General features: G+C 33.7%; 2 protein-coding genes across 2 annotated transcripts; both read right to left on the bottom strand.

The window, feature by feature from the left end:
- Window positions 1–6654: 6654 nt before the first annotated feature.
- On the bottom strand, window positions 6655–13803 carry LOC116105732 (pentatricopeptide repeat-containing protein At5g04810, chloroplastic). Its single transcript, XM_031392145.1, has 10 exons — window positions 12958–13803; window positions 12337–12464; window positions 11707–11847; window positions 11359–11445; window positions 10783–10936; window positions 9803–9862; window positions 8927–9355; window positions 8253–8548; window positions 7895–8024; window positions 6655–7759 (listed from the first exon to the last, which is right to left on the bottom strand). The coding sequence occupies exons 1-10, from the start codon at window positions 13801–13803 to the stop codon at window positions 7223–7225; spliced, it is 2808 nt and encodes a 935-aa protein (XP_031248005.1). The 3' UTR covers window positions 6655–7222.
- A 1743-nt stretch (window positions 13804–15546) lies between these two features.
- LOC116105723 (40S ribosomal protein S17-3) lies at window positions 15547–17276 on the bottom strand. Its single transcript, XM_031392131.1, has 2 exons — window positions 17151–17276; window positions 15547–16267 (listed from the first exon to the last, which is right to left on the bottom strand). The coding sequence occupies exon 2, from the start codon at window positions 16246–16248 to the stop codon at window positions 15820–15822; it is 429 nt and encodes a 142-aa protein (XP_031247991.1). The 5' UTR covers window positions 16249–16267; window positions 17151–17276; the 3' UTR covers window positions 15547–15819.
- Between the last annotated feature and the right edge of the window lie 582 nt (window positions 17277–17858).

Genomic DNA, 17858 nt, shown 5'->3' with positions numbered 1-17858 from the left:
TTTTTTTTTTTATTGAACATTAAGGTTGTTTGATATAGAATTTGAAAACACTTTTGTTTTTTAAACAAAGAATACAAGAAATTCTGTCAAAATGTGTTTATTAAAATATTTCCAAAAATAATTTTCAAATATAATACTAAAAATTAATGTAAAATTAGAAAATAAAAAAAGTTGTTTTCTCAATCTTTTTATAGTTTTGAACTCAGAAAACAACTTCTGAATATTATGTAAAAATTGTTTCCATAATTAAAAAATATTGGAACAGAATTTAAAATTTTCAATTGTATTTTAATTTTAAAAAAAAATTATTTTTCAAATCTTACCCATGTTACCCATATTAATATTAAAATAAACACATTGTAAAAGCTTTAAAACTTGTAAATATTATAAATATGATGTTTGATATTCTAATGTGACACACTTATTAAAAAAGAAAGTGTCACATTTAAATAAATTTAATTAAATAATAAGCTATAGTTAAAATAACAACTCTCGAGAATGTTCAGTTCATCTTTTTCTATTCTTTGTCCTATTCTAGGCTTTGTTGGGATCCAAAATAGAGATATTTATTTAATTTCTTAAATAAACAAGTTTATGTCTTGTTCCAGAAGTTGAGGAGTTGTTAATCCTAATTTAATATTATTAACAATGTTTATAATTGGGCTTAACTTCAGACCACTTAGGATTCGGGCCAAGCTGAAGCTAGCCCGACACAGGGTTTTGCAGGCCCGGATCGGCCCAATAGACTCAATCTCAGATTTTTTTTCTTTCTTATGAATTTCTTAATAAACTTGTAAAATTCAACGAGAGATTGAGGTATTAAAATGCCTTTATTTTATTAATTAAGGGTTTTTTTTTTTTTATTTTTATTTGAATATAAAATTTTGAAATTAAGTATACCAGGAAAATTTATTTTATAAATATACATGAAATTAAAGATATAGCTCCAAATATCATGTATTTCAATGTGCAAACACCATCTATTTTAACCCATATATATACAAATTGGTAGTTGTTTTTCTTATAACATAGTCTTGTACTTGGTCAATGCTAATGGCATGCCCTCAAATTATGCACATTTTTCACACATCATGTGTGCAAATATAACTTATATGATTATACTCATATAAAATCATACTTCATACACATATTAATTAACTAAGTTAATGTTTGGTATATTTAAATTCATAAGCTATATTCAAATATATATTATTATTTATTCTAGTTAAGATATTGGAGTAAACCCCAATAAATAATTAAATATTACAGGGAATGACAGAAGGTTAGCTAAAGCCTAACAAGTAACTAGATCCTCCGCCAAAACAACTCTTTCTAATCTACTAAGGAACTAAAGCCTCCACCAAAACCCGAACTCATTCTAATCCTAATAAGGAATTACAGTCTCCACCAAAATCCCAATTAGGAACTCATTTTTAACATAGTTCGAACACAAATTCATTTTAGGCTACTGTATTTATACTTTCTTTTTTCTTATTGCTCTAAATAAATAAAATGTAATCCCTTTTATTGTTAATCGAATTGCTTCTATAGCTTCTTCTTATTTTGGTTATGTCAATATGTGATTGTATGCAACGAAATTGACTGATTAAGTCTTGAATTAGTTGACATTTTTGGCTAGGTGGAATTTCAATCGGCATTGCATGAACTGTTTTCTACTTATTGCATGACATTATTTGGAATATGTTACAACTGTTTTACGAAGAAAACTTGAAACATTATTTTGGTGTTTTCATTTTTTTTTTTTTTTTAATAACCATTTAAAGAAAAGAAAAGGATAAATTTATTGTTTTACTCATTATAAATATTGCTTCCTATTTTAATTTTAAATGCAGTCCCTTAATTTAGAAATCTATCAGACACATTTCAGATTTGGAAATTAAGCACTAAATTATATTCTAATTTTTATTTCCGAAACTAATTTAAAACGCACTCTTACAACAAGCTTATCTTTCTCTCATGTATACTAGAAACTAAGGTTAGGTTGATTATTGTTTCTAGTATGTTTGTTTTAAAAAATGAATCCTGAAATTGATAATACGAAGTTTGATTTTGTATGGTATTTTCTAAATATATAAGTTTTCCAAGATGAAACTATGAAACGCATTTGTAATGGTTTTCTTAAAATAAATATAAAATATTGTGATGGGTAGATAATTGAAACATAAAAACAACTTTTTTAATATGTTTTCATTGTATTCAATTCAAGTTATTTATCTGATCTCCATAATTTCTATTTTAAAAAAACGAAAATGATAAAGAAAACAAATATAACACGTTTTATGATATAAATTTAAAAAAAAAATGATAAAATAGAGAAAACACAACAACACAAACTATTTAATATAAAAGATTACTCAACAAAAACCAAATATTTCATTATAACAACATCAAAAACACAACAACAAAAACATAAATAAAACAAACTTAACAAAAACAAAAGACACCGAAACAAACTTAATACATAATAATTAAAATTATGAGAAGAAAACTAGTTGATTCTTGATCTTTTGGCTGGTTTCTCACGAAAGACATCGAGGAGAATTGAGGTTTGGCATTTTGGACACTTGGGATCAGCTTCAGAAACCATCACATACATGATGCAGTGGGTGCACCCCATCAAAATCAACGATGGCACTTTGTCCTCATCTTTTTTGTTTGTGCTTTCTCGGTCCAGCTCTTGATTATCTACCATGCTCAAGTCTAGGGACATGCATGAACGTTGAGACGATGGTGATGATGATGAGGACGAGTTCGATGACTCTGACTCTGACGATGATGATGATGAGGAGGAGGAGGAGGAGGATGGGACTTGTGATTGATCCTTTGGGGATTCATCTTTTGATGAGTCCTGCCCTGGAAGTGTTAGGGTTAGATTCAAGTCCAGATCATTTCTTTTCTTCTCATCATCACCATCAACTTGCATAGGACATCCTTTTTCAACCTAGATAAGAAAAAAAATCAACATAAGAAGTTAGTGTATTATTATATATATCTACAAGAATAAATAAATTCTTTTGTGACATAAATATAACTCAATTTTTGAGTAAAAATTTGACTAAAAGACAAAATTTTGTCCAAAGTCGTTTCGTCGAGTGTTGATGAGAGTTCAAAAAGAATTCTATGTTTTAGGATTCTTTTCAAAAAGAGTTGTCAATCAGCGTAACTTTTTAATACGAACATGTACAAAAGAGAGATAGTACTATATATAGATAAATCGATATTAATTTTTTATCGGTAGTGTTTCAGGTGGACCTGTGTTAAACGTCCGGCGATCTACATAGTTTTAACCATATATAGATAGAGATTAAAAAAAAAAAAAAAAAAAAAACTAATTTTTTCATTGATATTGTTTCAGGTGGACCTGTGTGAAATATCCGATGTCGTACACAGCTTTACTCATATGTAGGCGGAGATAAAAAATAAGAAAATAGTTAGGTAAATTAGGGAAAACAATTGTTAAGAAAATTAAAACATTAAATTATGGAAAGAGAAACAAGAATATTACCGTTTCATTATCATTGCAAATAAGAGACTGTTTATTTAGTTCTATCGGAGTCGGATTAAGTACCGGATGATTGAGATCAAGAGATCGGTGAAGCTCCCCGCGGAGTTGCTCAACACCAGAATCAATCTCGCTCATGACTTGATAGTCAATACTATACTCTTGATTTTGCTTTGGCTTTTGAGAAATGTGTGAAGCCATAACATTAAGATCTAATGAGGGTAGTGTTAAAAATGTGTTTATTTATAGGAAAATATGAGTAAATAATAAAGTGAGGGAACCTAGTTTTCAAGTAGAATGATTCTTAAACAACTATTAAGTTCAAAATCCCTAAAATGGTTATATCATAAAAATATTTTAAATATTTAAGCAACCGATTACAACGGTTAAATTTTTTTATTTGTTAAATGTAAACATTAATTATTTAATATAATACCAAAATTAAAAGCTCTATATTATTAAATCTAGTAATTTAAACTTTTAGGTCGAATGTTCGGTCGAGTTCAATAAAAAATAAAATTAATTAAAAATAAATTGAGTTGGAAAAAAAAAAAAAAAAAAAAAAGTTAAAGGAGCAATATGGTAATTTTGTGGGTATCTGAAAACTATGGGTAAAGATGGGCTGGTAAAAAACTAATAAACTTGGATTTTAGTGAGTGCAGTGGCAATTGAAAGGTGTGCAAATATTATATATAAAAATAGAAAATACAAATTAACAAAATGACAAAAAACAAGCTTCAGTAACCGTTGTAATTATGAAACCAAACAAACAAACACAGCAAAATTCCACTTTTGCAAATGAGGCTCTGATTTTGTCAATATCATTCATATAGAGAATGACTTAACCACCCTAAACTTTTAGTCCCTATTAAGGTCCTAACCTTTCAAATATTAGGAAATACCCCCATCAAACTAATAATTGTTAATCAAATCATAACACTGAAATTACATATTTTACGTAGAGACAAATGAATTAATAGAGAATTATCCGTTGTGCTCTAACATGTACAATTGAATTACCTATTCTACTCTTTAATGGGTTAACATCTATTAATAGTTTAAATGCTGGAACCAAACTTCAGGGGGGTAAATGTAATTATCTCATCATTTATGTTATGCATTGAGTTACATTTATTACTATTAAATGTCTACAAGTTTGAAAATCCAGGTGTATAAAGCATAATTCTAACGTCATAAATCTTATTATAGGGTTTTCGAATTTAGAAAGTTTTTGAAAAAAGATTGAATTGTGGTTATAATTAGTAGGGAAAATCTTAAAGCTGTGTAATTGATGATGTGAATCATGTGATACATTGAATCAATATCAACTTTTTTGCAGGGGTTATAAGTTAAAACATTACCTCCTTGCAGTTTGGCCCACCGAATGGCACCCAAGAGTTTTGAATAGTAACAAATGCACCCAAAAATTTGACGGATATTAATCAAATTTGAACAGTTATGATAAAAATACGATTATTCTCTTTGTCTCATTATACATTCTCACCAATTTCTATTCAATCAAACTTTATTTTAAATATATGAAATAAGTAAAATCACTTGTTCTTCTTCAAATCTCTTACAACCTACAAACATAACGCCAAAATCTTCTTCTTTTGAAAAAAAAAAAAGGAAACCCTTGGGTGCGTCATTCATTTGGGTGATCCGTCAAAGTTTTGGGTATACTTATTACTATAAACAAAATCTTGGGTGTGTATAAATTAGTTCAAACTACAAGGGGGTATTATATCCCCACATGTCACTAGGGCTAGGGGTGGATAGGTTCGGTCATCCACCCAAATCCCATAGAATCGGAACCGGAACCGGAACCAGAATTGGAATTAGAACTAGAATCGACCAATTCCTAATATTTTTAACTGAAACCGGAACTTAAAACACAGGTTTTGATTTCGATTTCGAGTACCCAAAAAAATTCATTACCTCCTACTATTCACAAAAATGACAAATACACCCCAAAAATTGTAAAGACACCCCCAAAAGTTTATAAAAATTACAGTTCAGTCTCGATTCCTATTTGGGTCTCGGTTCTGATTCCAATTCCTATAGTGGCGGAACCAAAACCGAATAGCATAATACCGGTTTTTATTTTTTAGAACCGGAACCAACCTTGTGAGGGTCAGTTTCGGGTAGGAATTGGAACCACAGGTATCCGCTGGATCCGATTGTACCCAATTTTTTTGCTTATGGCACATAAAAATTGTATAGAAATGGTAATTACGCCCTCCTAGTTTGGTTAAAGTAACAACACATCCAAGGGGTTTTAGGAAGTCATAATCGCACCTTGATTTGTGACAGACGTGAATGAAAAGAAATGATGACACATCTTTACCTTTTTACCCTCAATCACCTCATACTTTCAGGAATTTCAATTATCTATTAAAATAATAATTGATATTTATAAAATAAAAAATAAAAAATATAGCATGAACAAAAAATAAAATAAAAATTGACATTGGCTTAGTACATCCAACAGCTAGACTATTATACTTATACTAGACATTGCAGTCAATGTTGCTCATACAACTCTCATATATCAGACACATATAACATTCCATTCATTGGAGCCCACATTCCAAATATCACACACCTAATTTACACGTAGTTCTGGAGCTCACTAGTTGGCGTGGCAGTGGCCTTATAGTCACAGAAGAAAATAAGGGTCCAGTCCAAATTGTATGTATCATCAACACAAACGCCAAGATTTAAGGCTTATATCAATGTCATGACACACAATATTAATATGGGCTGATCCGACTTCATGCATGCCAAACTCTTCTCATGTTACAACCATTTTTTTCTCTTTTAATAGAATAATTCTTCCCTGATAACAACGTACAACCACTCCATGAGGGTGTACCACATCAACACACGTTGTATAACACACACTCCTTTATTGGACGGGTGTAATAAGAATCAAGTCAAGTCCAGTTTTGAACTAATCGAGCTCAACACTGTAGCCGAGCCAAGCTGAGCTCAATCCGCTCGCCAGCAGCTCAACTCGACTGACACCGCTAGGTGTACATGCATCAATGGCACCGAAGAATTGTTCTAATAGCTGATATAGATGTAAGTTATGCGTTTGGTAATTAAAAATAAACTTTATGGAATTTCTGGATTCAAATATGTTACTTTATCCTTTAATAAAAGTAGCTAGCAACAACAGGTTCATCTCTGAATTGCTAAAGCTAGGGGAGTTTCGAAACACAACATATTTAGAAATATATTCCTAAGGTAAAATAATAAGAAAATTATAGCGAAATAAACTTGACGGTACCTCTGGATCAAACATGATATATCAACCGAGATCAGTTTTCTACAAAATTTGCTTGAATGAACACCTATCTTGTGGTAAAGCAAGCAAGCCACAGTTTTCCTCCAGGGTGAAACACTATTTGATCCATCTACATGATCGTTATACAATAAGAAGCTGGTGCTTAAAGCAAAACCTCTCCAGTTCTTCAATGAGCAGTTCTTCACTAAGTAGCTCTTCCACAAGTTCTACTTTTGCGCAAACTATGAACACTCAAAACCCATAAGATCTCAACGTTGTGAACCCTCAGCTTCAAAAGTCAAGATGCTGTAGGAGCCTGGAATAGATACTTTAATGGCAGCCCCATGCAAACACAAGATGTGTTGACAACTTGAGATTAACAATGCTGAAGAGCATATATAACTTCCAAGTTAAAGCAATAACCTCTGTTTAAAATCGTTTTCGTCATCATTTTGATCATCATTTTCATCGGTCCCACCAGCAAAATATAAGTTGCTGTCATCATCAATAATGTCAGACTCATCATCAGAATCATTATTGGAATTTGCTCCAAGAGAATGGTGCGAGTTCCAATCTGGCGGGAATGTCTTCTGTAAGGCTTCTGTAATCTCTCCACCTGTCCTCTCAATCTTGCGCAAACACCGGGACCAGTGAACTGCAGTCCCCATGTCGACAGTTAAACCAGATTCTATCATCTCTTTACAAATGGATAACACTCCTGAATAAATGTAAGCTTCAGCAACAGTCGCCCTGGACAGCAATGATGTCATCAAGCAATGGTATACTGCCTTGTCTGGCTTCAACCCAGCCAACTTCATCTCTTCAAAGCAACTCAAAGCCTTCTCTGGAAGAGATGCACGTGCCCACCCATGAATTAGTGTGGTGTAGGTTTTAATATTTGGCTTCACTCCAATAACTTCCATCTCTTCGATTGTTTTTGTTGCTCTCTGAAAATAAAATTCATTCTAATTAAAATAAATTGCATAATTAAAAAGTTCAAAATGGAATAACTGATAAATCTATCTACAAGTAGATGGCGAAAGTATGAAAATCATTGTCAACAACATGATATAGAACCATACCTGCATGTCTCCAGCCTTGCAACATGCATTTATGAAAGACGTGTACGTATGGATATCAGGTTGAACCCCTTCTTGTTTCATTTGTTGCATCAGGTCAGCAGTTTCCCATACATCACCTCTTCGTGCCCATCTACATAAGAAAGAAAATAGGAAAAAAAATTGGAATTAAGAGACCGACACCACAAACAAATGAGATAACCAACAAAACTTCTGAGGAAAATATGTGACAGACTTGGAGATATAATGTTCAATCATAATACAATTATCCACCAAAATAAGGGTGATGAGCTGAAACCGAGATTGAATTGATGAATTTGATTAAATTGTTCTGTATTCTGTGATTATTAACAATCCATACCCATCAATTAATATGTTATAGACGAAGGTGTTTCGTGGAATCTGTTGAGCACTCATTTCTTTTGTGACTGCTAAAGCACTTTGCATCCTGCCTGCTTTGCAGCATGCCTTAAGTAGTGCCTCGTACGTGTATACATCAAGCTCCAGACCCTCATTTCTTAATTTTGTAAAGTACTCAAATGCTTTCCCAGTATCACCCAACGATGCATAGCCATGCATGATGGTCGTATATGTATGTTCATTAGGACTTAAGCCCGCCAGTGTCATCTCATCCAATATTTCAACGGCCTTCTCCATCTGCAAGAGATAAATTATAAATTAGACTATTTCAGGTGGAAGAGTTAAACAGTAATTTACTCAACATGTAGTCTCCAAGTCAGGTGGAATCCATCATTATTCCAGGTGACAGCACATATGATACAGTTATGGCCAATAAGAATATACTACTACAAAGACAGAGAAGGTCTGATACAATGTAGGACACATGCCACAGGGTTGTGTATATAACTAGGCATTAGGAATCAAACAAAAAGTACACAAGTTTTCAGGGTGCACTATAAAAGTATTTGGCTCCAGTGGCATGTTCCATGATAGTGAAGAATAACATTACTTATATATACATAATCTCATATTTGACAAAATAAGCTCCCATACTTTCAGTTTATCAGAGTGTACCTGACGCTTCTCAACAAGGCCAAGAATCAGGGCATTAAATGTATGTACAGTAGGAATGCATCCACTTCTCCTCATCATATCGAAAATCTCTAAGGCACTTTTCATTTTTCCAGCTCTTGCAAAACCATGGATGATGGGCATAAATGTACGAGTGGTAGGCCTATGCCTTTCCTTCTGCATTTCCTTGACAACATGAATGGCACGATCCATGTTACCCATCCCACAAAATGCTCTGATAATGTTATTATAGAGCACTACATCAGGCTTCAAACCATCTTTAACCACATCCTCAAAAACCGCAAATGCATTGGCCCAATCTTTTAGCTTTAAAAATCCATTGATTAACATGGAGTAGGTCTTCATGTTATGTTTTATGCCAGAAGATAACATCATTTTGCTAACCTCTAAGGCTTTAGAAACTTTTCCAATCTGAAAGAGCAGCATAAATTTTCTCAAAATAATGTATGATCACCAATAGTAAGATAAAGTGTATCAAGAAGATTATTACAGCATGGACCTATGACACCATAAACTAAAAAAACTAGATCAATAACAAAAATGGTAATAAAATTGTGAGCCAGTTTCGAAGTTGTCACAGATGTTCCAACCAAAGTATATAGAAGCAGTACTTAAACATATCCATAAAAAATTTAGCCACTCGCAGTTCTTTATTATTACAGAGACAGAGAGAGGACAATATAGAGAGAGAAGACAACAGTACAAAAGCAAACACAACACAATTACAATGCAATCATCTGAGCACTAACACTTTAAGTTATGGCATAACCTTTCCCTAGGTACTGTGCAGCAATGGGAAGATAAATGCTCCTTTTTGATAATCAGGGAAACCTGAAATGTCAGAACGAGAAGGCATACCTTAGTGAAAAGATTAATGAGACATCCATAACTGATAACTGAAGGTGTAAATCCACATTCCTACAGCACAGTTATAAAAGTAGTTAGTATACAAACATATTCATACAATTAATGTAATGAAAATATGAACGGTGGCAGACAATAAAATAATAGATGCCAGAGCATTTTGTCTTAGAAACACGGTTACTATGAATCAGCTATTGTAATGATGCTACTTGAGCTCAAGTTATTACACATATTTGAGTCCCTTTTCTCCTCTTATCTATGCTATTATGTACTGCCATGATTAGAGTCAAGTAAAAGCTACAATTATTTTTCAGTCGCCTTAGGTTGTAATTTCTTGGAAAAACAACTATAAATGCATCCTAAGCTCTCATTTTTAATTATCAACAAGATTCTTACATTTTCCATGGGACATATATATCAACATCCTGGATAATGAAATTTGTTCATGACTTTTAGCTATGAAAAAATTTCTAAGCACCATGCTTTACAAAACCATTTAAACTAGCCGCTAGTTTCCATGTCTCGGTATGGATTTAAGAGGCGTCTAGTATTAGGCTGATGAAGCAGAAGCGGTATTACTAACTTTGACCTGATATCATGTTGAACAATTACAACCAATAACTCATCCTAGTAAGCAAAGGCCCAACAACAGTATGAGTAAACACAGTGTATACTAGCTTAATCTAGGTGGGACACTCTGAAAGATTGCTTGGTAGTCTAGAATATGTAGATTAGCGACAAGAACCAGTGAAGCAAAACTCTGAATTTAAAATCTTTCTAGACTTGGTCTTTTTAATAGATTATGAAAAAATGAAGAAGAAAAAGAAGAAGATCAATTGAAATTAATCCAGTATCACTACAGCAGACCAGAAATCCTCAAAAAGACAAAAGCATTATCAGTTTGAAGACTCGTTAACAAACCAGAACTGTATAAATCACCTCAAACAAAATTATATCCACACATGAACTTTTACCTTAAGTCTATCAAACACAACCAGGCATTTCTCCTCATTCCCAATCATTGTATAACCATCCATCATAGTGTGATATATGTCAATAGGAGCATCTATACCTTCTTCTTCCATCTCCCTCACTAAGGCTTCAGCTCGGTCCATATTGTTAGTTTGACTGTGAGTGAATGCAAAAGGTAGAGAAGAAGTCATATAGAAAGTAAAACATTACATATCCATCTCATTTGCGTAAATCAATCTATTAATCCAATAGACATATACAATAAAAATTAAAAAAGTATCTGTTCTTTTCAAATTTCAAGCAAAAAGAATCTTCATTTATTTAATCCAAAAGGTCCCTCCATACATTTAGGGTTAAGATGATTTGGTTGGCAAAAGGAAAGCATTGGGCACAAAATAACGTCAACACATTACTATACAATCCAGAAGTGATATGATTAAACCTACAATAACCAATGCAATGTAAAGTTAGTAAGTTCCTCATCTTAGCTTATTTACTTACAGCATTGACATTAGAACATTGGGACATGTATAAGAGTAGAAAATATGATTGATTTAAAAATAATTCTTGATACTCACCAGTGAGCATATATAATATTCCCATAAATGATTGCATTCAAAGTTGAATGTCTCTCTTTGGCCTCCTCAAACCAGCAACCTGCAGCTCTTCCACAGCAAGACCAGATAGTATTAGATTGTAAATATGCAAATTTTCCTTTATAATCACAAACCCAACTGAAACAAAAACCTGTAAACAAAGATAAATAAAAAGCCTAGTACAGTTAGAACTGGCGCAAAAACTACACAATACAAATCAAGGCACATTAGCAGGTAATAAATCCAGCATTTAGTGCACTCTTGAAATAAAATTTAAAAAAAAGAAAAAAAAAAAAAACACATTTGGAGGAAATAATGTGAGTTACTTACTCTGTGTTGCCAATTTTAGCATATCCCCCCACAATTATACTGTAAGTCACCAAACTCATTTCAATGCCCTCTTCCTTCATTTTCCTAACACACGATATTGCTTCTTCCATGTCTCTACCAACTGCATAAGCGTGAACAAGGCTGCATGAAATAAACTACTTTAAATTTTGAAGGGGGACAATTCACTGCACATATCCTCTAGAAACTGAGAGAAAGCAACTATGTAAACTCAGGTGAGATTTAATCAGATCTAATCATGTACCAATTTTGAAGATAATTACAAAAAAAAAAAAAAAAATGCAAATAACAAGACAAGCAATAGAAGGTATCTAGACATTATACTGACACATAATCAGCTCACTAGTTTACTACAATTTCCACATTGAAGGAATCTCATCATATTTCTAACATAAATGTAACATGTCTTCGCCAAAATCATTTAAAGACAATCAAACTCATCAACCAGTAAAGCAAACTTTGCATTCAAGACATTTTACCAAAACAAATGTTTCCATTTGAAGGGCTCTAACAAGAGAAATTAGCTATAATGCAGAAGAAACTAAAAACTAGGTTGATTCATACATTAAGTTGTGTGAAAGCTAGGATATATCACAATTTAAAAGTTATTACTTTGTATACACATGTGAGTTTGGTTCTATCCCCCTTGCTCGCATGCTCTCAAAAGTTTGGCGTGCACGATGCATGTCCCCTCGTCTTGCATAATAGTTCACCATCAAACCAAACTCTTTTCTTGAAGGCTTGTACAACGAAAGAGAAACATTGAAATAAGTCAACATGTTTGACAAATATATTAACATTAATTTTTACTTTAAACTCAATATTTCGCAGACAAATACTAAACCATCATGTTATGTTCTCATCAAAGGAATTGACTGTGTTGTCAAAACTCAACCTAAATATTCTAGGAAAAAGCAAGGAAGAAACAGAAAACTCTCCAGTCCTAAGACTTAGTACATTTATATACACAAATCAACTAACTTATAAACTATAATGTTTTCACAGTACCGTACAAACGAAAACAATTATTTCTTTTCACTGTCAAATTCAGTGTTCACATACTAACTATTAACACAATGGTCTATAACAATAAATAAACAAATAAACATAGAAAAATAGTTTTACCACAAATTCAACATACATCAAAACAAAACAGCTCATGAAATGAATGCCAATAATATCTTAGTCTTCAAAATTCCTAAAAATAAAACTCGATACACTAACTAACTATACCTTCTTAATCCTCTCAAAAGCACTAACAACCGCCTGCCAATTCTCCGGCTGTGTCTCCACCGCCTTTCGAAACTCCCTCCTGTCCCTCTCCCTCTCGTTATGCCAGTTAGACCTAAATTCCTCTTCATCCACACCCTCCACCCACCTCACTCTCTGCTCTTTCTTAGACTTCAATCTTTTCCCATCATCCAGCTTCACTGTCAACACTCTACCATGAAACTCCACCCCATCGAATTCCACCGCATCCATTGCCGATTTCTCAGCCACCAGACCATCATAAATCACAAACCCAAACCCCACATTTTTCTCAAACTCATTATACCCTTTTATCAAAATCACATTTTTTATCGGCCCAAACTGTCGGAAGAACTCCGTCAATTCGGGTTTTTTAATCCAGTTCGGTAAATTTCCCACAAATATCTTTCCTTTCTGCCGAAACTCTGTTTCTGGAGAACAGTGTTCATTCTCTTCTTCTGAAATTTCGTTTTTTTCCACTTGGGTTTTGTGAAATGAGGGCGGCGTAGGTGGCGGAGGTGGTGGAGGTGGGGAGAGTTTGCTGGAGAGGCGGAGTTTGGCAGAGAGAGAAAGGGGATTATTGATAGGGACCTGGGTGGAATCTATGAGGTTTTTGAGGGGGTTAGATAATATTTTCTTCTTAGGGGTTGGGTTGAGAGATTTAGGGCGGCGGAGGTTGGAGGAGTTGTGGGGTGGCTCGGGAGGTGGCGACGGTGGCGGTGGAGGAGGCGACTTGAGGGAGAAAGAGAGGGAAGTGGTGGGTGAGGTTGTGGGGTGGCAGGGAGTAGTGAGAGGGAAGTATGAGGTGGAGAGTGATAAAATGTTATCCATCGTGGTTGTCTTTTAGGATTGATTTTTGAAAAATTTTGTATTTATAGATTAGTGTACATTGGTACAATTGGGCTTCTGAGGCCCAAAAAACAGTTAGAAAATAGGCTCGGCCCAATTGTTTTCGAATATGAGTATCACATTCATATTTATTTGTTGTGTTTCATAATTCATTCATGAATTTCATATCTATTTGTTATGTTTCATGAATTTCTTGTATGTATGTACAATGACAGTAGGTTTTGTATCTATTTCTTATGTTTCATGATGAAACTTTCCTTTTATATATAAGAAGATTATGTTTTGATCTCTGTTCTAAAACCCAGACCGGCCAGTTCGACTGGGACCCGACAACCTCTTTGATCTAGGTTATCATTTTTCCATTGTTTACAAAATCCCTAAATTGATCGCCGACAAATGAGGGGCTACCTAGTGCCATGGTTAAAGGAGCTTTGTAGAGTGGAGGCAAGTGGTTCAAGGGGTAATGTCGAATTAAATTTTGGACACCGGAATTTGGTCGAAAAATTCAACCTAATGAACAAGTCACGGTCAACGAACGGGGGGCTACCTAATTCTAAGGTTAGAAGGGTTTTGTAAAGTAGAGGCCAGTAGTGTAGGTGGTGGTGTCATATTGAATTTTGGCCTATTAGCCAAAATTTGGCCAAAAAAAATAAAAATCCAAACCGATAACAAGGGTGTATTTGCTAGATTTTAAACTTATAAGGATTTATGACATTTTTCAGGGGTGTGTTTGCAAGATATCAAACTTTTTTAGATCACCGAAAACCACCGGTTTAACCGGTCAACCCGAGATCCAATGGCCTTACTGGGTCTCTTCACGAGCCAGGTTTTAAAACAATGTCCTGATTGATTTAGAAAATGTAAAATCTGTGAAGAAATTAAAGTGTGATATCTATAATTATCGGTGAACCAACCTTGTAGACTTAGATTATAGTTGAGAGTGTTTCCCAAAAAAAAAAAAAAAAAAAGCACTTTTCACTTATCAATATCAATTTTATTTTCTTAGAAAATATTTTGAAAACACTTCTTTGGAGTGTATAACGCAACATTTTCCCCAGAATACTCTTGCCAGTTCGTACTTCATTTGATTTGATATTGTGGAGGCTTCACTAAGTGTAGTTAACTTGTTTTCTCTATTTATGATTTCAATATTAGAGAATGCAACCTGTATTTACCAGTCTCTTAAATGAATAGCCAATTGAGCTCGAGGCTTCACTAACTTGTTAATGCTGGAAAGTAGAAGAAAATTTCCGAGTCAAAAACTTGTATGACAAATTTTGCTACAAATAGAAAGGCTTTCACCTAAAACTATGCAGTTTACAATTTTGTAGGAAGACCTTGGTGAGATGATTCAAGAAGTAGACAGCCGTGCATAATACATGCCTTTCAGATCAACAGATTGGCAGACACTTGACAAAGTGAAAGTAAGAACAGTGATATTTTCTAAAAATGGCCACTATGAAATAACCTAATATTGTTCCATTCGGATTTAAAAGAAACACAACTGAGGTTTGCACTTTGCAGTATCTAGGGAACAACTTGTGGTACCAAGTAATTGATGCAATTTGGTATAGCAAGAATTATGTAGAGTTATTCTCCAATAGTTTAACCAGGAAGAAAATATATGCATCATTTGAGAAAAGATGTCCAATGATCCGTCAATATTACTTGATTAGAGGCTGAACTTTTATAATGAGTTCTACCCCGCATTGACATACATGCAAATCCACAACATATTCCTCTCAACAATACAATTCAAAGGTTCACACATTAACTTCAGCAAGCACATCTGCCAAAAATGTTATGTAATATAATATGACCAGACAAATCCAACAGATCAACTAAAGTGTCATTGCCAAATTCAAGTTTAACTAAATTTCCATCTTAAAACCATGAACAAAACTAGTCACGAAATCATCCATAAAAAACATAAGAAGTGTGAATCAAAAGAACATCTAAACTTCTCATTCTTGAAAGACCCACAAAACTTCAATTACCTTAGAACCTCCTACCAGGTCCTCCAGCACCCCGACCGAAGACTGGAGGAGGAATCATAGTTTGTGGCTCAACTTCAACAAGCCCAGACATGTCTGACATGCCAAGAGCAGAAAGCATCTCTAGGGTTTCCTTGTCAACCTTGATTTCATCAGTCTTAATGGCTGACTCATCAGGGACAAAGTCCATTCTGCGTTCACGCTCTTCTTCTTGCAGTTTCAATGAGATGCCACGAACTGGACCCTTCTGAATCCTCTTCATCAGATGGGTGGAGAACCCAGCAATCTTGTTACGGAGCCTCTTTGAAGGGATGATGGCAACCTCCTCCAAGATCTTCTTGTTGGTGTGGAAGTCCAAGGTCATTCGAGAGTAGTACCTCTCAATCACCTGGCGAGAGGACTTCTTCACAGTCTTGGTACGTACACGACCCATCTCCGAGATTTAGCTGTTCCTGCAAGGAGTAAGATGATGTTCTTCATACCACAATATGGCAAGGAAAAAGCAGAACCAGGAGTTTTCAGATTATAAACTGTAACTTGAAAAGAAAGACACCTATGCCCAATTTAAGAGACGAGAAAAACATGTTAAAAAGAAAGAAATCAGGAGGTTATAAATTATAAACTACCATTGATAAACAACTGTACTAAGTACTGACTTATTTCGTACGAACACACAACTAAGCTTAATAAAACCACTTTTCCTCCTATAAAATTTTACAAAAATCATAATAACCGATCAAAATATACAAATATACATGACCTACTGAGCTACTGTAAGATTAATGAAACCAGTTTACTTCATCTAAAATTTTCAAAAAATCAAAATAACATCTAAAAATAATGCAACAATATTTTCAATATTATCCACCTGTTTACCAGTTAAGTTTTATGTATCACTAAAAATAATTAAAAAGTAAGCAAGAAGCCGAGAAAGATCCGAAAACAGAAACAATGCAACAATATTTTCAATTTCCAGAAGACAAATTCCTAACTTTGAACAGCCTTCTGCAACCAAACACGCCAATGATCTTCAATCCGCAAGAACAGCAACAACCCAACCGCAAATCAATGCATCAGATAACATTAAAACAAAATTATATTTAATACCCAAAAAAAGATATTCTTATAATTCCCAGATATTTCACGCATTCAAGTAATATTCTCACTAAAAAGTAAAAAATCCCACTACTATGCTCTGTTTGGTTGATGAGAAACTGTATAACAATACAAAAAGTATAATCCCATAACACTGGATCTCAGATTTTCCATCATCTAAGGCCTCGAATAACAATTAAACATAAAACCCATCTCAACCCAACTCAGTTATGAACGTACCTTTAAGCAAAGTAAGATGAAGAAGAAGCAGAGGAGCCCGAGATGGCGAGAGGTTGCGGCAGCTAAAGCAAAGTGAAAGACGAGAAAGAAGGTATAAAGATGAGTTTAGTAGGGTTTTTTTAACGATCACGTGTGCGCAGGTCTTTGGAATGTAGATGAACTCTTCCATTGACCAGTTGCCACATGGATAAAATGTCAAGACGTTACTAAAGCTGGATCTATCTATCCAATGGAATTTGGGCTAGGCCTGAATAAATAATAATAGAATTTGGGCCGAGCCTGAATAAGTGATTTGGGTTTTGAAATTGGATAAGGGAAGTCATTTTAACCCCTACTATTTTTGTCTTTAGCACCAATTTTCAGGTTTAAGTAAGGATAAAATCATAATAAAAAAAATTCATTTTTTTTTCCATACTTTTACATTAAAGCTTTATATTTGTAGTTTAAAAAAAAAAAACTAAATTTAAATCAATCAGAATCAATAATAAAGTATGAAACCAAATTGTTGATGCAATGATTTACATCAACTAAAAGTACGTGATTGACGTTGTTAGAACCACGTAAGATGCGTGCATAATTCTTATGGATCAACGATGGAGATATATATGCAATAATTAATATAAAACAAGAAGACTTTTTAAAGTGGTTCGGTTGCTTATAATGCAAAATATGTGTCCACTATTACATTATTGAGTGTATGATATCAAC

Source organism: Pistacia vera, unplaced genomic scaffold (assembly GCF_008641045.1).
Source record: "Pistacia vera cultivar Batoury unplaced genomic scaffold, PisVer_v2 Contig503, whole genome shotgun sequence".
Lineage (NCBI taxonomy): Eukaryota > Viridiplantae > Streptophyta > Magnoliopsida > Sapindales > Anacardiaceae > Pistacia > Pistacia vera.
This window is presented reverse-complemented; position numbering and strand designations above follow the sequence as displayed.

Bases quoted from the DNA above. Each gene is read 5' to 3' on its own strand.
- LOC116105732 (XM_031392145.1), bottom strand. From the start codon at position 13,803: ATGGATAACATTTTATCACTCTCCACCTCATACTTCCCTCTCACTACT. The intron at 11,848-12,336 runs GTAATAACTTTT...TATTTCATGCAG, and splicing joins AACTCACATGTGTATACAAA to CCTTGTTCACGCTTATGCAG. The intron at 11,446-11,706 runs GTAAGTAACTCA...TTGCTGTGGAAG, and splicing joins GCTAAAATTGGCAACACAGA to AGCTGCAGGTTGCTGGTTTG.
- LOC116105723 (XM_031392131.1), bottom strand. From the start codon at position 16,248: ATGGGTCGTGTACGTACCAAGACTGTGAAGAAGTCCTCTCGCCAGGTG.